Source organism: Nematolebias whitei, chromosome 12, assembly GCF_014905685.2.
Source record: "Nematolebias whitei isolate Nwh7 chromosome 12, NemWhi1, whole genome shotgun sequence".
Taxonomy (NCBI): Eukaryota; Metazoa; Chordata; class Actinopteri; order Cyprinodontiformes; family Rivulidae; genus Nematolebias; species Nematolebias whitei.
Genome location: NC_056509.1, coordinates 24,191,118 through 24,212,190, shown reverse-complemented (window position 1 = coordinate 24,212,190; position 21,073 = coordinate 24,191,118). Strand labels below are relative to the sequence as shown.

At 40.3% G+C, this 21,073-nt stretch overlaps 1 protein-coding gene across 1 annotated transcript in view; it reads left to right on the top strand.

Annotated features, from left to right (window-relative positions):
- Positions 1 to 21,073, top strand: part of LOC119418463 (kelch-like protein 29) — a 405,803-nt gene that overhangs the window by 98,976 nt on the left and 285,754 nt on the right. The window contains exon 3 of the mRNA XM_037685752.1: positions 15,378 to 15,683. Within this exon, the coding sequence (XP_037541680.1) occupies positions 15,411 to 15,683 (273 nt within the window). The 5' untranslated portion in view covers positions 15,378 to 15,410. The remainder of the gene's footprint in view (positions 1 to 15,377; positions 15,684 to 21,073) is intronic.

Genomic DNA, 21,073 nt, shown 5'->3' with positions numbered 1-21,073 from the left:
AAAATTGTGAAAAAGAAGAAAATATGCCGGATAAAAAGGGGGATCAAAAAAAAAAAAAGAGCCCCCCCCCCCCCCCCCCCCCCGGTTTTTGCCAGGAACTTAACAGATATTTAAAACCATTTATGGAGAGGTCAAGGTTGAGAGCTTCAGATCTTTTATTTGATGCTCTACAGTTTAGTCTTATTTGTTCAGAAAGGCACTCTCGCTCCACCGTCTTGGTTTTCATATGCGAGTAGAGTGCTGTCTGGGTGATCCTGGAGTCCTAATCCAACCACAGGCTGAAGCCCAGAGAACCAGGAGTCTGAGCCACTGGACTCTGGAGCTCATAAATAAATATGTATCATTTGTAAGTGATGAAATATTAGTTTGCAGTGTTTTTTGGTGAAGCGGACAGCTGTGCCCTTAATTTTTGCAACCATGCAAAATATCGCATGCATTTATTTTTGGGGGACTCTCCTGAACACGTCCAACAATTGTCCTTCGGTAGGTTGTACACATCCTCACACTAAAAATAGGCTGACAAACACAACTGCTTTGTCTAAGCACAGCTCCACCGAGTTGCTCTTGTTGCTGATTATTACTCTTAAATCGATGATGATCTTTATATGATATTTCAGGAGACCTTCAACACAGTTTGACTTATCGAACAGTGCTTCCTGTGAGACCGTTGGTATTGTTGCTTAATGGCTTTAATGATTAACGGCTCATTACCTGCCCATTGACAAATCACTTAATAGTTCTGGCTCTCGTCACATTTCTATAGATAAAGTGGAGCTCATCAGTCACCTGCTCACTCTGCTGTTTTTTCTGTCAGTATCCTTTGCTTTCCTTCTCTTTGTCAATTTTTGGATCCCTTGTGGACAAAGTAATTGTTAATAAATAACATTGCAGTCTGAGGACATAACCATCATATGTGTATCACTGGGCAGAGTGATGGCGTTTTATTATTATTATTTTGTATGTACCGTTGGCAAAATATCTCTTGCATCAATGGAGGAACATTAATGGAACTTTCAGAAAGTAATCATTGGATGAACATCTACAATTAATAACCTTTTAGAGGCAATCTGAGTCAAGATGGCTGCCACAGCAAAGCAAATTTAACAAGCATAAAAATACAGTGGCTATAACCCTTTCAATTTCACAAATATATTGAGCTCAAGTTTGGTGTGGAAGTAGATGAGACTTCTGATCTCATAAAAATTGTTTTTTAAACTTCAAAATTACCTATTAGAGTCAACACTGTCTGTTAGCAAAATATCTCATGAATCACTGAACAGATTTCAGTGAAACCTTTAGAGTGTTATCCTCGGATACACTCAAACTCATCTTAAAAACACAAAAATGGCTATAGTTTTGCCAAGTTTACAAGTATGTATGTAAGTTAAATATGATAGTAATGTAGTTCAAATCATCCCTGATGCATCCTTTTATGTCTATGCCGACGACACAGTTGTTTACTGTCGAGCTAGAACAGTTGCTAAGGTTTTCCAGCTTTTGCAATCTGCTTTGGACATCATCCAGTCTGATTTGTTCCGTTTCAAACTGGTGCTAAACGCTGATAAAACCAATGGGATGTTGTTTTCAAACAAGAAGTCGGTCCCAGCAGCGCTTCCTTCTAATTTATCTATGAATGGTGTCCGTATTGAGTTTGTCGACTCTTACTTCGGTATCTTCGTCGATTCGCATCTCCCTTTTAAGCTTCACGTGGAAAACTTAAAGAAACTGAAAGTTAAACTGGGTTTCTTTTTCAGAAACAGATCCTGTCTAACTATGAATGCTAGGAAACGTCTTGTAACTGCGACTTTCTTTCCCTCCATTGACTATGGTGACATTATTTACATGAACGCTCCTACAAGAACCCTGCAGATGTTGGATGTTGTCTATCATGGTGCACTAAGATTTATAACTGGCTGTGATTATTGTACCCACCACTGCACCCTGTATTCACTGGTTAACTGGACATCATTAACTTCACGCAGACTCTCTCACTGGTACATTTTCATCTTTAAATCACTTCTTAGTCTGCTGCCTTCATACATCTCCTCCTACACGTCTCTGTGTGAGTGCAGCTACAGCGTGCGCTCTCAGGACATTATTACCTGCAGTGTTCCCTCAGTGAGGACTGAACTTGGCAAAAGGGCCTTCTTCTACTCTGCTCCTGTTTCCTGGAATATCTTACAAAAAGACCTGAAGCTCTCGACCTTGACCTCTCTAAGTGGCTTCAAACATCTGCTAAGTTCCTGGCAAAAACCAACGCAGACATGTTCCTGTTTTTAGTTTTCTACATTCGCCTTAGAATCTGTTTTTTTGTTTTCTTTTTTTAGCCATCCTATTTGTTAAAAAAAAATCTGTATGACTTTTTATAACTGTTTCTTGTTGTCGCTGTTGTGCATTGTTGTCATCATTCTTTGTTGAAATCAGGTCTCTCTTGAAAATGAGTCCTCGTGACTCAATGAGACTAAACTGTTTAAATAAAGGTTGCATCATGAAGCTACAATTTGTTGCAGTTGTACCTGAGCATCATCCCCAACAGATACTTTAAAGTTCATTACATAACGTTGTCATTTCTTAACACAAGACTATCTCAGTTTTAAAGTCGTGCATGCATGAAAGGCGTTGAGCGATGAGCTCTCCTTCAAAGAAAGCTAGACTTTTAATTATTTTGTGCTTATTGCAGAACTGTTTTTTATTAATGCCGTCATTTTGGCCGTCTGTATTTGTTCATTCCACCTGCCCTGGGCTGTCTCTTAGGCCATTAATCTGTACCGCTCCTCTGGGCCAGACCATGCTGTGGCGCCAGTCACCGTGCACTCTGAAAGGCCACTGTGCTCATACAGATATGAAACGATGGACAGTGACAGAGAATGGCTTTTAGAGGAAGCACCCAGAGACATGAATTAGGTGGAGACAGAGAGGCACACTGAGAGAAATGAAAGTACCGTCGCTCCTTCCTCACTTTTCATGTCACCTAAAACAAAAGTGAAGAAATCATGAATGTGAGATGATGTTAGCCTGAACAAGTGCAGTCAGGATACCATGATGTCTGCCCTTTTGGAAAAGGTTGAGATTTCAGGAGATTAATACGCTGTTGGATCACACGGGGGGATTTCTGGCTCGACTGGAGCCTGCCTGGACAGGCGGCAGCCATCACTGGTGACGGGGGAACCAACCAGATGGTTTCGGCTCCATAAAGAGCCCTGCCTGGTTGCATATCTGCATGTATTTGGGTTTTATTAAATGCTTGTTTGACCTAAATTAAAAAGCATTATTTATTTTGTGCCTGCATTAATACAGACATGTTTGGTCTTAATTTGAAAGAGCAATTAAAACGACGCAGCAAACTTGGCTGGCTGACTTGGTAACCACGATGGAGAGTTTCAGACCTGAATGGCTTAAAACTTTGATGTGCAGAACATCTGCACCCAAGCTTTAGCTTTATTTTAATTCCGCTTCGAGTTTGGTTTATTACAAGTGATGGATCTTTTGAAGTAGAGCTCTGTGGAAAGGTTATGAACAATTAATATCTTACCTGCTGTAACTTTGATAACTCTTTGAATGACCACAGTAAGACCTCTGGCAGAAATATCTTATTTCCCATGAATTTACAGCAACACAAATTCACTATTCCAATATGATGATGAATTTTCCACATTATTTTCACTACAAACATTTAAAATAATGTATTTTTTGGCGTATAAGTCACTCCCGAGTGTAAGTCGCACCAGTCAAAAAACACATTATGAAAAGGAAAAAACATATATAAGTTGCTTCGGCGTATAAGTCGCATTTATTATGCGTCACTGCTGACCGGTTGTGTTTATTATGTGTTTATTTAATGGTCAAAATAGCTTTATTTCACCTGGGTGGCGCGGCTCCATCCATCCATCCGTCTTTATCTGCATATATATACACACACACACATTCATGTAGATATATAATTAATTAAACCAATTTAATCCAATCTTTCAATCTTAAATGGTTTTAAATTGAATACATGGTACTCTCATGGTGACTTCTCTGATTAGAAACTGACTGATGTTGACTTTCTTCTTCATCAGAGTTCATCTGATTCCCAGAAGTTAAACCAAAGGTTTAAAGTTTTAATACACTGTATTATTTTACATTATTATTGTTTAGTGTATATCTTAGATCCTTGTTTCGCTTTTTATACTTTATATTTTTCCTATTTTTGGGTGTAACTGAGACCTTGTGTACACAATTTTATTCCACCTCATGTACCACATGTGATGCGAATGACGATAAAGAACCTTGACATTTCTGAATGTAGTTCATGTTGTTAGCTGTTCTATTTGTCCCTCAGTTAGACAGCCTGGGCTTCAGTCTCTGTAAAACGGTAAATTATGACTGGTCTTAGGCTTGGATCACGTTGATAGACCCAGTTTATACCACTATGGGCTGTTATAGAGCCATTTATCTCGTTGATTTTCTACTTCTACTGACACTTACTGCTTTCCTTTTCTACTCTACTTTGAGACTAGAAGGCTGGATGTTCTAAGAATGGACATTTTGGTTTTACAAGATGTAATCCCCCTCTCATTTCCACAGAAATCTATTCTTACCAAAAACATCTCAATAAAAATGATAACATGTTTATCTTGGGGTGCTCTTGCCTAGTTTTGCAGCATCTTTCTCACACTTTATGTTGCCTCCAGATAGAAAGTTTTAACTCTGCAGATCTTTGCCGTGGGCAGAGTCCCAGTTGCTGACCCAAAACTCAGCACGACACCTTTTTCTGTTTTATTTCACCATCACAGTTTCTGCCTTCCTTGCTCTCTTTTAATTCCCTTAGTTTTTTTTCCAGTCTCCCATTGCTGGTGTCTCTTTTTGATCTTTTGATCTCTCCTCCTTGGCCGAGGTCTCGTAAGCTGGTGTTGAAAGAGACGGATGCCCGCTGCCCTCAGTAATCTCCGTTGCAGCCATTTGGATAATTAAGTCACTATTCTTTCACTTGTCTCGTGTCCCGCTCTCAAAGCTAAGCCTCACACATGCACGATGGCCACATGTGTATTACATTAATGCATTTGCTTATAGGCTGTGTAAGGTTTAATTTGGACCCGTGCGTGGAGCAACGTGTGCCATCAGCTTCAAGAGCCGTTTTGTTTTTGCCGTTGTTTTTTTTAGGAGCACAGAGAAGTTTGTAAGAAGATTTAGCGAGGAGGGAAAAGGTGACAGTTGACACGACCCACAGACAATACACACAATCTTACATCTATACGTGCGCATAAACACAGCATGGAAAACATGGTGTTATTTGGAAATGTGCAACTCTGTGCCCCCAAAAGCTCCTCTGTGTGTTGTATGCACACCGCCCTTGCGTCCCCTCCCCCCTTGCGGAATATCGGCATCATTATTTGCTAGCTGTGTGACTTTTTTTCATTATCATGCTGTTAACCTTCAGCCAAAGATTAAGATCGTTTCCAAACCCTATATGCCATTTTTCACCACTTTCTATTGTCTGTCCAAACAGGTCTCACTTGTAAATATTTGAGGCTCAATGTGATTCTTGTTTAAATAAAGGTTGAATGAAAAAAAGCTGGCAAAAATGCTTGATGGGGAAAGCGTGCGCTCACGTCTCTGGGTTGCTCTGTAGCTTTGTGTCCTGACGTCGTGGTAATGTGGTGTTTTGTTGAAAGTCTGTGTTTTAATTAACAGAGCTGTGGCGTTCAATGGCAGAAGCTACGGTGCCCCTCCGATCCTCGGGCTAATGACGTTCCAAACACTTGTAGTGTGTTTTTGATTCGGCAACGCTTCATAACGTGGTGGCCATTCCTGTCTGCATGGTTGCTGGTGAAAACTGATATTTTTTGGCAGGAAAACGGCTGCCGGTCATGTAAAAACAAAATATAAATAGAAACGGACTGTGTGCAGTCAATCCTCAGTAAACAAGCAGCTTGGAAAGCCTTGCATCATGGTGGATCTCCGATACAAAGCACATGCAGTCACACACAACTGCCTGCTTCTCCTTCCAGAAAGTTTTACCCATTAATGCTTTTCTAAAAGAATTGTGCTGATGAGTGGGAAATTTTCTGTCAGCAGTGTGGGTTTATGCAATATTTCTTTACAAAAGGAAAGAATACCCTTTAGCCTTGGCCATTTTTATTTGTCCTCTTGCTGTCTGTGTAATACACATGACGTGAAAATCTAATATAAAATGCATGGCCTTTGCTTGCGTGCTCTATAAAAGGAGGAGGTGATCAGGAAATGTCTGTCTTGGGCAAAATGAGGCAGTCTGTGAACGTTCCCCCGTAGTGTTTTATCCATCAAGATGTCAGATTAATGTACAAAGTGCTATCTCTCACTGTGATCTCCGAACCTGTGGGGAAGTCCTAACAGGCAGATGAGATAAGGAACTGTGAGGTGCTGGGTTCTAGTAATCATCCTCTGTGCGTGCCCCACAGTTCAGGTTTGTTTGTGTCCCAGCTGTACTGTAGCTCTGGCTCTTTAAAGTAAAACCAAACTAAACGCCTTTCATCTGCTGTAAAACGAAAGCTATTTTTGGCTCCAGCGGTGCCTAAGCCGTTGACATCCATTCTGAGAGGCCCTGCATTTGTACAATTCGCCACAGATTTTGTGGCATCTTCAGTTTCCGCTCAGACCGCTAATTAGGTGTGCAAATAGTAGCAAAGCACTAATTCTCCCCTCAAACCGCCGGGATTAATTCAACCTGTTAATGCGAGAAATCAGTCCCAACAAAAGGCTTTTGGGTTTCCAGGCTAGCAGGTAGCTGCATCTTTGAGCCCGAAGATGTTCTTTCCTCTTCTTCACAGTTCAAGCTCGTGAGATATTGTACTCCTGTTTGCTTTTTGTGTAGCTTCTGCTTTGTTCTGATGTTCAAGAGCAAAAGCTAAAAATAACCTGGGGTTTCTGACTGTTCACTCTGCTGTATCACTCAGCTCCTCAACATAAAAATACTAGAGAGAATATTTTTCATATATGGTTGCGGTTAAATATTTACAGACATTCACCGTAATGAGTCATAATGGTGTGGGTGGTGACCACAGATGTCGTAATATGATTGAGCTTTAATGTTTTAAAAGAAGAATTGGGTAAAAAAAAAATTCTGTTGATACACAGTTAAATTTACACATACAGGCTCAGATATGCACTCCTACTAATATTTCGTTAAAGAACCGAAGCACATTGCAACTTCACCACATGCCTTTGGTTGCTGTCAGCAGAGCAGGATACTATCACCACCATGCTTGACAGGTTGGTACAATGTTCCTACAATGATGTACCTTATGTTGGGTCCTTCAAACATGCTTTTCGTCGTTGTGACCAAATACCACCTATGTCTCGTCTGACCATAAAACCTTCCTCCAGAAGGTTTTTGGTTCGCCCTCCAAGCTTCAAGGGGTCGCATTTGGGGCTTTTTTCTTGGTCAGCACCCTCTCAGTTCATGGTGATGTAAAACTAGCTTCACTGTGGACAGAAACACAGTTTCAGAAGTTTTCATTTCTTGGTAAGCTTGAACTTTTGTGATTTTTGAGTACTGTATTTTCCTCCGTACATGTCACACCGCCATATAAGTTGCATCAGTTCAAATATGTCTAATAAAGTATAAAAAAAATAAATGCGTTTCTTCGCCATATAATTCACATCTATTCTGCGTCACCGCTGACAACCTGGAAATGTGGGCCGGTGTTGTGCCAAAAATCAATTGGCTGCCAAATGGTGGTAGAGTGCACGGGAGGACTTTAACAAGAATTTAACTAGATTAACACCTAAAAACAATTATTTTTTTGCTCCAAATTATAGTAAAAGTGGCCTCAGTCTAACTTTTCCTTAATAAAAGGACTTTAATGGTCAAATCGGATGAATTTCAAAAGCTGATTTGCGGCTGCTGTAGTGCGCAGAGAGGGGACTTGCTGTGCATTTCTTCAAAATTTAACAAGATAACCACCTAAAAACAATTAGCTCAAAATTATAGCAAAGGTGTGTCTCAGTTGAACTTTTCCTTAATAAATGAACTTTAATGGTCAAACCAGCTGCATTTCACCTGGGCGGCGCGGCAAAATGCAGCTGGTTTGACGTTTGCTCCAGGAGTTTCGGAGCGAGACAAAGGTGCTTGGTATATCAAGCCAAGTGTCTCATTAATAGCTACTTTTACCTTTTCATGAGACACATGGCTTGCCATGTTTGTCGAGGGCCCTCTAGCGGCTGAAAATGGTAGTGTTCAATATTTTCCATGTCAGAATGAATGAAATCGTCAGATCTCAGCCAAAAATTGGGTTTTAAATATAGGGGAAAAACAAATACTTTGCTTTGCTGTATAAGTCGCAGGAATGCTAATTTATGCAAAAAGGTGTGGCATATATGCTGGAAAATACAGTATTTCCTGAAATCCTTATCCAGTGTCCTTTAATCTGAGAGTGCCAAATGAGTATTGGTTAAACTTTTGAATGCTGTCAAATAAATCTTTGTTCTCTCTACAATAAGAAACTACCAACTGCAGTCATTTATGATCACTAACATGGAATTGACATTGACTTTGTCAAGTTAACACTTTCCAGAACCTCATGCACCACTTGTTAAGCAATTTATATGAATGTGCACTTATTTTAGCTTGTATGTATAATTTTAACCCTGTAGATTTGAGAGTAAAACCATAAATTCCAACTTGTGCACACAAGTTTGATTTTATTATGAAAGATGTATGTAACCATTTCACCCTAGAAACTGAATGGTTAAAATAAATCATCAAAAGATGCTAAATGAATCTGACACTCATGGTCATGATGAACGTATAAAAACTCATACAACATATTTAAGTACAGAACATATTTAATTTGTATTATCCAGTTCAGAAGCTTCTTTTTTCCCAGTGCATTGCTTTCTTAATTTGGCCTTTAGCTGGTCTTTGCAGATTTTTGCGTTTACAATTTAGCCCCCACACTGACAAAGTATATTTGTTGTCTCCCCTCAGCTGAACCATGAATGTAAAAGGTTTGGCACTCCGGTTTTCGGCGGGCTATTCCTGTACCAACAGTGGCCTCCCTTTATTTGAATAATGGTGTGAACATCTCTGTTGTCGAGGACTTGTTAGCACATGGTGTCTAATTCTACTGGTGTGTACGTGACCCGGGTGTGAGCAAAGTATTTCTCCTACGATCATCCTCATGAAGTTACCGCCTGCCGAGTGTTCCCGGCTCTCATTGTTTCAGACTTGCTGATGAATTGATCATTAGCACACCCTTAAATACCCAGCAGGCTGCTACGTGCGTGTTAGCATGCTAAAAGCTATCCAGTCACTGGGTCAATAGGATTAAACACAGCTAAAGATTGGAAAGAGGAGCCCTTCCTCTCAGGGAGTATCTGTAGCAAGAGGTATTAAACATGGAGCCGAATGTGCCAGCAAAGCAAACATCACACGTCGGAACAGGAATGACACATACAGCCCTCTCCCACTTTAACCCCGCCCTTAACACCCTTCTTTCTATTCCTGCCGACTTCACCGCTGTTATTTCTCATTTGCACGCTCCCTCGTACGGCCTGGCTGCCTTGCCGTCGCCGCCACGTTTTGTCCATCTGTTGCACTCAGTCTTTCCTCACATCTCTCTGCAGCTACCCGCATATTCCCACATGGCTTTGTTAACGCAGCTCTGTCACACACACGCCCAACACGCTGCGTGCCTCCTCGGAGTGACAGATGCTGTTTCGAAGGGTGTGCGTCTCACATTTCCACCTGCCAGATAACTTAAAAAAAAGTATTCTTCTCATCTATTTCAGCTGATAGTTTCTTGCTCACAAGCTAAAGACGACTACTGATGCGGAGGAGGAACATGCAGGGCATCTCCATGGCGATGCCACAGAGGTCAGGATGATGTCAGCCATGATTTTGTCTTTGCACTTGTGCAGGCCCACACACAGTAACGCCCACGGAGCTCTCACTTTTCATGACTGCCAGCAGGACGTTGTTTGGATAGTCATGCATCAGCAGCATTAGCTCAGGTGTGCACACAACTTTGTAAAAGTAGGAGTGGAAATCGGCTCGCAAGCACAAATTCTGCCTCTGTGACGTGACTGACAACACAATAGACATGCCAGCCGTTCAGCTCATTAGGCTTGATTGCTGACACGGCACTTCTTTCCGTCTTCCCTTCGTTCTGAACACCTTTGCTCACGTTGGAAACTGGAGGCTTTGTCTTTTGATCCGGTCTGTCAGAGGATTAGTAATTAAAATAATTTGTTTTGTTCTCCATCTCTCGGGGAGGAATTTTCAGTCATCAGCTTTTATTTTAGCCAGAGTAAGAAAACAGCATTTGTCATGGGGGAACACCTCCAGAAAAAATTATCAACGTGCTGACAGGATTGCAGAAGCCTAAGAACACATTAATTGCTGCAGGGTATGACTGAAACAGTCATAGTGCTATTTTATTTTTTTACAAACCGGCTCGTAGATTGACTTAACTTGTGCACCTCGCAGCAAAGGCTAACACCTCCCCCTCTGAAAGGCCTTCTCCTTGTCCACGCCTGCCTGGGGCTTCACTGAACGTGAAAGGAAATGGGCAAATCTTCATTGGCACCATCTTTCCACCCTGGAGCGATGCAGCGCGAAGCGGAGTGTCATTGGAGATGTGAAGTATTTAAGTGTTTATCCAGTGTGGCAGAGCCCACAGGTGTGTGTTGGATGCTGGTTTCCACAGGCCGCATCGAGAGCGAGATTTCTCTTATCGCCTTCTCATTCTTAACCCCACAAACACGCACCGTCAGCCGCAGGAGGAGCTCGCGCAGAGACTCGTGCACGCAGCGTTTTGGAGGAGTTGCAGAAACTGAGCTGTGAAGGGAATTTTAAGACTTTGTAATTAGCAGCTTAAATCCTTCTGTTCGCCGTAAACGCAGTGGGATTTGTTTAGGGTGACACTCGCTCTGCAGGGATCAGTTGCCAGTCTCCGGTTACCCGGCGCATACTCTCGTGCGCAGCGCAAAGATGACAGGAATTCACTTAGAGGATTGTGCACATATTGAAATGTAGAGCCACGATTCTGAAAATGCCATCTGGGTAAGTGAGTGGTAGAATGTGAGGAATGGTAATGCGAGAGCCTCCTAAACATAAAAACAACAGCATTTATCGTTGATGCAAGGCACTTGGAGCGACTCGGGGTTATGTTCAGTATCAGTGCAAATCTGTGACATCTGGTTAGGAGATGGAACATTATATAAAAAATTAGCATTCCTTTGCAGAGTGCATTTTTCTTGCTTCTTTGTATTCCAAGGTTTTAAACAATGGTCTTGCTCGACCCGTTAGCTTTCTAAATATGTGCTGGTAAAATCACAACTAGAGATGTTCCGATCGATCGGCCACCGATCGATCGGCCACCGATCATGATCGACCGATTTCAATTAAAAATTATGTGATCGGCCAATACCGTTCAATGCCTTTCAGTGCTGATCACAAAAACCAATTACCTTTGCAGATGCAGAGGTCTGGTGGTATATTTATTTAAGCAGTGTTTTGAGATTTATTTGACTTTCTGCACCATTTAGCCTCTTGAGAGCCTTAATGTTTTCAATCTGTTAAAAATTGTCACATTTTGTCAGTTGTCCCTTTGACTGAATAGTTGCTGAATTGTGCCTGCAAGTCGTTTATATTTTTTGTAGGAGTACCGATTTCCTTAATTTTGGGAAATCGGAAACCGGCCAATACTTGCATGAGAAACCAGTTTTACAGATTTTTTTATAGTTTTAACAACAATTGTCTAAACTTCGTTTATATTTCAGAGCACTACCTCATGGCCAGTTAAAACAAGTTTGTATTGTTACTAGGATATTGTTCAAGGGTACGTTTTTCAATAAAATAATATTGGAAAATTGAAGGTGCATTGTGATCGTATAACGTCTGACAGCGTCAAAATCGGTTTCGACAGGTCAGATCGGTGCACCCCTACTTTTTTGTCTTGACAAAGTAAATAAAAACATGTTTTTGTCCAAGTTAAGATGATTTTATGGTTCCTTTTTTCCAGATCACGTAGCAAGTAGCACTCACCTTTAAATCAAAAACTTAGCCAATCCATGTGATCGGTATCGGTGATCAGCAGAAAAAAAAACCTGATCGGAGCATCTGTACTCTCAGCTACTACCACACCACATTTTAAATCAACGACTATAAAATTAGTTGAATTATAGCCTTTTTGTGTTTGCTTGGGATAACTTCACTGTGGTGGCCACCTTGAATCCAGTTGACTCCAAAATGTAAGCAGTTGCTGAGGTACATTAAGTGATTTTTTTTTTCTGAGTTCCATTAAAATTCATCCAGAGAGTCATGAGATATTTTGCTAACAGACAAAGAGAGTTCACCATCTTCCCATATCCATTCAGAGTGGCTGAGATCTTCTGTGTAAATAGGGCGCACTTTCTTTAGCCCACTCTGTTTTTTTGCAGCCTCTTTGCCAAGCTCTCTCGAGTGAGAACATGCAAACTCGGATCAATTCCGCTTCTGCATAATCAGATGTATTGATTTGTTCTCCCATGTGCTCGGAGTTTTACAGGAAGACAACACTCGTTGGCTTTTCAGTAAATCACAGCCTGCACCACAGAGAGCACGGCAAATGGACACTGACATGCCTGCGCAGATTGGTAAAACAACAATTGATTTATATATTTCTAAAATGAGAGAGAAATTGTACAGAAATATCAAAGCGATCACAACGGTTTGGTCCTTTTGTGGAGATAATGTCCCGTCTCGTATTTTCCCTCCCCATGCTTTATATGTTGGGATTTTCCCCACTGGCCTTTTATTTCCCAGCTGTGGTGTGGTGCTCTGGAGATAAGGAGAATATTACCTGGCACTAGCGCTGCCATTGTTCCACTGACCTAGCACCTTGTTACTCTGCCTGTACATATTTTTTGAGATAATGCAAGGTTAGCCTGCTGGAAAATTTGAGGTTATTAAAAGGGGTTACTATGGAGAGGGAGAAAGGTTATTGCAGAGAGCGTGAGAGTGTTTCCCACAGCTTTCAGTTGCCACGGATCGGCTTCCGATGTTTGCACAGAGTCAGACCTTGTATTAGAGCGAGCGAGAATACCAGGATTGGGGGGTGGGAGGTTATAAATTACAATTAAAGGCCTAGCATTTCTTAAAGGAAAGCATCTTGCCCACCACCTTTCATGATGGAGGTTTAGATTAAGATAATCTCATGTTCAGAAATGACTGAATTGTAGCAGTTTTGGTCAAATTTGCAATAAATAAATAAATGCAATATCACGTGTTGTGACTGACGCTTAGCTACATTAAAATCTAGCTCAGTGTCTGTAAAACTGACTTCGAGCCATTTTTGTGATGCTATATTTTGATTAGCTGTAGCAGCCATCTTGAATTGGATTGACATCAAAAGTTAATCCATTGTAGATGTGCATCCTGTAATTCATTACTCAACGTTTCAATAAAATCCAACTGATGGTTCTGCGATATTTTGCTAACAACATAAAAGATTTGGCTCCAGCAGTTATTGCTAAAGATTAAAGCAAAGATCTCGCACAGTGAGTAGCCCTTGGATTCTGTGTTGTGAATGACTCTCAGCTACAACCACACCACATTTTAGCACAATATCTTCAGAAGTGACTCGGTTGTAGCCATCTTTATGTTCCCTAAGATCAGTTGGCTGTGGCAGCCATCTTAAATTAGATTGTTTCCATAGTTTAATCATTTTTAAAGGGAGATCCATTGATTATTTCCTGAAAGTTTATTTACAGTCCATTCAGTGGTTCATGGGATAAACTGCTAACAAACAGCACTTTGGTTGGCCTTGTAGCTGTTTTAAGTGCTTTATAAATAAAGTGGTATGGTACAAACAGTTAATGGCAAAATTTTAATTAAAGATCCAGCCCAGTCTCTTAACACTCCGAATATGTGTTGGGGATCAGTCTCAGCACTTTAAATTTTAAAGTGAATATCTGTAAAACTGATGGATTTGTAGTGATTTTTGTTTTTACATCACTTGGCTGTGGCATCCATATTGAGCAAAGTTCACTCCAAAAGATAATCAGTTATAGACGATTGCTTTCTGTAAGATTTAACGAAATTCATTCAGTGGTTCATGAAATGTTTTGGCAACAGACAGACACAAACACAGACACGTGCAAAAACATTACTGTCCACCTTTCCTTTCAGCAGCGGCTGATGAAGAAATTATAGTCCTGAAAAGCCATAAGAATATTTCTGTTGTTTTTTTCTCACCGGACACTGCAGGTGAGGTTACAGTTGTGCCGAAGCTCTCACCACAGGCTGTACATTGTATCTCTAGCATCAAAGCTTTGTAAGGAAGCTTTCATTTCCAACCTGCACTGGGATGATCTCATAGTACTGTGGAGTTTTCAACATATGCTCTACAAACAGATGCACAGTCATCCAGTTGTATCCTATACCGCTTTTGAACACACAGCGCACACACAGATGTGCACACAGACGCTGGCATTTCAAGGGTTCTCTCTTCTGTGAGGCAGAGAAAGCAGCATGACAGACCTCGGTGTACAGAAGAAAGACTTATCATCCGCTGTTATTCTCTCCTCACAGACCAGGGGATTTTGCATGGGGGAGGGGGGGACTTGCAAAACCTGTTTTGAGGTTGGTATTTATTTATTTCATCTGTTATCAGCGGCTCTATAAGCATAATGCGCCTTTTGGTGCAGGCAGAGCACAATGCGCTTCAAAGTCCCCCTGTGATGGCTTCCACTCCTTTTACATCCTGTATGTGTTTGATTGATGATATAAGAGCGATACGCTGCTCGTACAGTACAATAGCACCGTACTCCATACTGATGTAATTCCAGCTCACTGTCGCCTCTCAGCCCGTCACAGCCTGCTGTGTCTGGAAAAGGGGAGAATCCTCAAATGCACTTCAAGGGCAGCATGATTGAATTAAGCAGCCATTAGATGTATGAGATGAGCTGTAATTGCGGGGGTATTTATCTATTCAGGTGAAAGAGTTTCGACCGCTAGGTCATGTTGCTGCTGTGCTGCCCTCAGAAAAAAAAAGAAACGTGCGTACTTGTTTGTGTTTTGCCCAGCCATGTTGTTTTAACCTCCTGCTGTTGAAACTAGACGCTTCGTGTACAAATTTATTTATTTATGTTGTTTAAGGGAGTGCTTATGTCACTTCCTCGTGTTTCAACCCTCATTAATGACCAAGAGAATAAGAACGTAGAGGCAGTAAATGAACCGCAGTGTGTTTGTGTCAGTTGGGTGCCACGGGAGCATTTACACCTTCATGTCAGGACGTTCTCTTTAATTCACATGGTGTTACTTCGTTTTCTTCTTGTCCCTAAAAGCGCTCCCTTTCTGAAAGCTATTCCTGTTTCCAGCACCACTTCAGGCAGAATGTCATCCTGACCTCCTCTGTTCGCTTGTCACACAGGCCTGCCCCTGTTGTTCCTGCTGAGAGGAAGTGATGTCACGCCACCACCACCGCTACGAGAGGGACTACCGCGGACCCTGGGAGCGACGAGACATCCGTCCGTCCGGCCTCCACAATGGAGGAGCCAACCACAGCTGTGCCTCTGCTGTTGTCAATGGCAACAACCGTCCGGGGCTCCTTCCCCTCCCGGTCATCCCCTCCCTCCTTCCCACCCCTGTCACAGTTGCCGTGACAACATCGAGCGGTGACCTCGCGGTCAAGCGAGGCATCACGGGAGCGGGAGCCGTGGCTCCGGCGTCAGCCAAGGTAAGACGCTGAGACACCTGCGATCCTCCGACTTATCCCAGAGTCCTCTCAATCTCTCACTCAAGTTTCTCTTTATCCATTTTTTGTTCTCGCTGTGCTAACTTTTAGATCCGTCATGGCTCCCCCCATGCCCCTCAGTCAAACACAACATCTGACTTTTATCTAACAGATTTTGAGCTCGTCTTTCTTTTTCTTTCCCTTTCTTTTCTTCACGGTTCAATAGCCTTCGCTCTCCAAGCCTCTCTCCTGCGTTCGTTCTCTTTCTGCTGCCTCTTCCACTCTCTACCTTCATCCCTCACTCCAATTTTGCTGCTCTCTCTGCACTATTATGCCCCTTTCTTGCCAGAGTATTTTCCCTCCATCTTCATTTCTTCTCTATGCCAAATGGCAGGCTCGTCCTGCCTCAGCCTCTTTCGTAATTCTCCTCTTTCATTATGTAAATGACCTCTGACAGAGACTCAAATGGAGGTTTTTGTCACAAGTAATGGTTATAGGGAGACTAAATCATTGGATAAGTCCTGAGTTGATAGATTTTACCAATGTAGTTTGCATCTAAACAGCCTGTGATCACGATACTCACACCACAAACTGGTTTTGAAGCAAATTTAATAAGGGTTTTGTGGATTTCTTGTTAAAGTCCATGTTGTATTACTGTTCAGACTGAAACTACAGCTGCTTGAAATGTCTTAGGGTCTCAAGATTGAGCTCTCCACCATCTTATCCTGGGATTTGTTTGCAGGCTAGCTGTCAGCAGCATGTAAGGAGAAGGGGTTTTCACTAAAACAGACATTTCAGACTTTCTCCTGCCTCTGCTTCCATTCATCGTCTTTCAGGGTTGCTCTACACTATCAGATCATTGGCTTTAAATTATAAATTTCAGCAAATTCTCTTGCACCTCCTCGCTGTTCTTCTCTCGGCAGAGCCTGGATTTGTATGAGCCGAGGTAAACAATGCAGCGGTAATTTAGCCCCTAAGTGCTCATCATTAGATTCCCCGCTGAATGCACTGACCACAGACACAGTAAATCTGCTCTGGCACCGTGTGGCCACTCCTTTTGTCTGAATAATTACATACATTCAGACAAAGTCTCGCCAACTCCCACCGTGGCCGCTGTCATCATTCAATGGCTGCCAGAGCAATTAGGTGCTTTGCCTTGGACGCAAGTGCACACTTATTTCAAGCTACAGTATATGTGGGAACGTGTGCACAACTGTACTACGGATAAATGAAGACTGTTCCCAAGATGCCACTCTGGTACCTTTACACAATTTGTCGTGTCTCTGTTTGATGGAGGAAACAAAGCACTGAATATAAAGAATGACCCAGCATCATAAGTATTTTCTCTGAAGCTTATCTCACATACTCTTGTTCAATCAAAGTTGTTGGTGCTCACAGAGAGTCTGATGGACGGATGCAGCTCTCTCTCCATAGTCCGTGTCTCTGCTCCATCCACGGACACACTAAAAAGCTGACAGACGATATTGATTTCCACTGTTTGGGGACTCTCTTTATAAACACACCAGCCCAAGTGGGGATGGTGTCCAATAGCCATGTACTGAAGAGTGGCATGTCTGAAAGTGATAGCCCTGCATGTGCATCTGAAGTCAAACGTATAGTTTTAGCTCTGCAGTTTGTGATCTTTCACAACGTCTTGTCATCTGTATAAGATTTAACGATTAGCTAGATTCCTATGTGGTTTGAATAACAGTACTGTGAGCGCGCATGTATATGCACCCTCTTGTAGCGGTGCATCTATGTGTGAGACAAATGCTGACAGTCAGAAAGTGCCATCTGGCTACGATGTCCATGAGGATGTAAAGCTGACCAAGTGGAACAGTGAACTACAGTTAATTCAGAGCTACACTTTGCCTGCTAGACCATTAATTAGTTTTACACTAACTTCATGTTTGATTTACTTTTTGTGTGTTGTCGTGGCTGTAGAGACACTGCACTAAATACTGTAAATCCATGCAGTTATTAGGAAATCATCTTTTTATCACCTGCTGATGAACTGGACTTTTTTGTAGGTTCACTTTGACTGCTTGATGCTCTTACTTGATATTACTTAAAGTAATATTTCCTTAGTGTAAATAAAATAACTTGACCCCAAATGAATTCAATTCAAATTCAAATCCATTCAAAAATACTTTATTAATCCCAAAGGGAAATTAATTGTTGTTGTAGCTCATCCAGGTTTCATTAGAGATGAAGTGATGAGAAGATGAGAAGAGATGAAGTGATTTCGTTACTGAATCAAGCAGAGAAGAATGATAAATGATATGATATGATATGATATGATACAATATGATATATGATGTGATATGATATATGATACGATATGATACGATATGATACAATATGATACAATATATGGTATATTAGATGGTGTGAGATATGACATATGACATATGCTATATGTATAATAATATATATATATATATATATATGATGTATATGATGCAGTATATGGTTTATGTCGGATACAAAACATATGGTGCAAGACTAGTTAATATGTGACATTATCAATATTTGAGACTAATACAATACATGGCACACTGATGCAACATACATTGGAATAAATATGATAAAATATGATTTGATCTATTGATACAATGTGACATAGAAAGCACTAGGTTATACGATATGAGATGTATGATATTACAAGACTAGTATGATATAGTACAGTTTGATATAAAATGATGGTAAAATATATTGCAGTTTGATACAATTTAATTACAATGCAATATATGATATGAGACATGTGATGCAGTTTATGATTTATAGCATGACATTTGATTAAGTATGATCAAATACAATACTGATATCGATGAAACATTTTGGATTATGTCATATATTTGATATAATCCAACACAGTAAGACGTGTGATATGAGGTAATAACCCCCCCCCCCCCCCCCCAAAAAAAAAAAAAGTAATCTGACATGATTAATGATAGAGGTATGACACAGTGGGGTACATTATATGATATATATAGGTTATGGGACACATTACGCTATTCTTTATGGTCCCTATGGAGAAATTAGTTTTAAACTCAGCTGTCTGACAAGCTGTGTTCAGAAAAAATGTTCCATCAAAAAAATGCTCTTTAACAAGACATATTTTCATTGCTAAAACAGTTTTTGTTTTTTTAATTTAATTTTATTTCTCTGTTTTATTTTTTTGTTCAAAGTGAGCATGCAGAAACATGAAGGCACAAAATTGGAGAAGTGAATACAGAATTAGTGGCTCACATTTTCAAATTAAATAAATGCAGCATTTATTTTCATTTAAATAAAATGTCAAGTTGCTGAGCAAGACGCATACTGTAGATGCAAGGAGCGTTAAAAAAATAAATAAAATGCTCATATACTTTAATTGTAATTTATAAACTTGTTTAAGTATTTGGAGCGCACTCAAAATATGTAAACCAAATTATCTGAATGGTCATAGTTGCTAATATGATTTTCAAAATACTTTAATTTTAAAATACTTTTTATTTTAATCATTTTTACTATTTCTTATCGCGAGCCCATACAAATAGAATGACCATGTGCTGTTACTGCTTAGACTGCTGGTTTTAAAGTTTGATCCAAAGGTACATTTTGACTGCGCTGCCCTTGTCTTTTAGACATCCTGTTTATTATTCCTGTGATTCTAAATATCTGCACGTCTCTAAATCACATCCAGTTATCGACTTTAAAACATATATGCTCACTTATGCAATAAGGTCTGTAGAGAAGTCAAATTAAATGTTTACCCTTTTTAATTATATTCTGCTTTAATGTGTTTGTGAGGATTTTCTTGAGATTATGCTTTATCTAAAACAGTTTTTTTTAAATAATTTATTTAATTCTACTAATGCCTTAGTCAGAAAGTTTAGCCATAAATAGGACTGGAAGCTGGATTTTCCTGCATGAACTAATCCCTTAAAATGAAAGTTTCAAATTCGCCCTCCCTTGATATTTAACAGCAGCAGTGATGTAATTTCTTCACCAGCCACTTAGTTATCACACATGCAGGACCTGCTGTTGATATTAAAACCTCTTCTATTGATCCAAAGACCTAAAAGGCAGACTTTACTTGCATGTTTGGTGTTGATTCTCCATGTTTCTGACAGTTTGAGTTACCCTATTTACACAAGTTCTCTGCTGAAAAGTTTGTTCTTGAAATTTAATATCTGATATTAAAAGCAACCTCTAACCATGATTGCTGTTTGTTTAGCCTGTGGCTAATCTTATTAGTTAAATGTTGGGAGAGTTGGTTTTAATGCTGTGGTATTCCCACAACTGCGAAGCAACGGCAAAGCTCAGTGTTAAAGACTTTCTTTACAGATTATTATTCAAGTTATATTTTTCATATCAGAACGTGTCAATGGGGATGGTTAAAGCTTTTACTGTTACTGCTGCAATGACCAAACATATCTCTTTTGATTGCGATGCTTAAAGTTTTAATGGTTTTGTTGGTTCTATGTGGTGTGTAGTACGTTACCTTTGTTTATTGTAACTTTGTGCTGTTCTACCTTGGCCAGAGCACTCTTGTATTAAAAAAAAAGCTTCAGTCACCAAGAGTCTTGGTTAAAACAATCAATAAATAAATAAAAAAAGCATAACCAAGCTGTTGTAAGGGTGAAATGTAATGTCAAAGTTCATGCTCAATAATCCAGGTACAAATCCAACATTGTTCAGTCAGGTCATTTGAACGGTTTCTTTTTCTTTCCTTTTTTTTTTTTTTTGGATGAGACGTTTTATCCTTCATCCAAAGGACTTCATCAGTTTGAGGAGCCACAAAGATGAGATGTAATGGTACACCATAGGCAGGTTTCTAGTCCATTAAACCTTTAGGACTACTTTTTATTACTTCTTTAAGATGTTTCTACTCTAATCCAAAAGGCTCCCTAAATTCTGATTATAAATTGAGAGTTTCAGCCTCAAAAGGTGCGGTTGGGAGAGTGACTCTAATAAGGGTTGTTGGTCCACCCAGTCATGTGATGAGTTGTTTGGGCCAACGCCGAGACATTTACCAACTAAAACAACTAGTAAACTGTTTCGGTCACTATATTCACTCAGAGGTTGTGGGGGTGGGGAGCCAAGGCTGCATTATAATTGTTGAATGGTGCTGTTTCTGTTTTACTGTTTGCTTGTTTGCTTTAGTTTATTTTTTAAATGTAGATGTCTTCTTTCAGTCCACTCTGTCCTCTTATTCATTTGCACGTAATCTATAAATTATAAGCTTGAAGCTCCTAATCTTTAATCAGAATGATGGAGGCTAACGGATAAGAGGTGAAACTTCCTCAAGGAACCAGAAAGGAAGTCAAGTTGCCATAAGTTTGAGAACTTAAGTCTGCCATGACCTGGATGACTGATATATATATATATATATATATATATATATA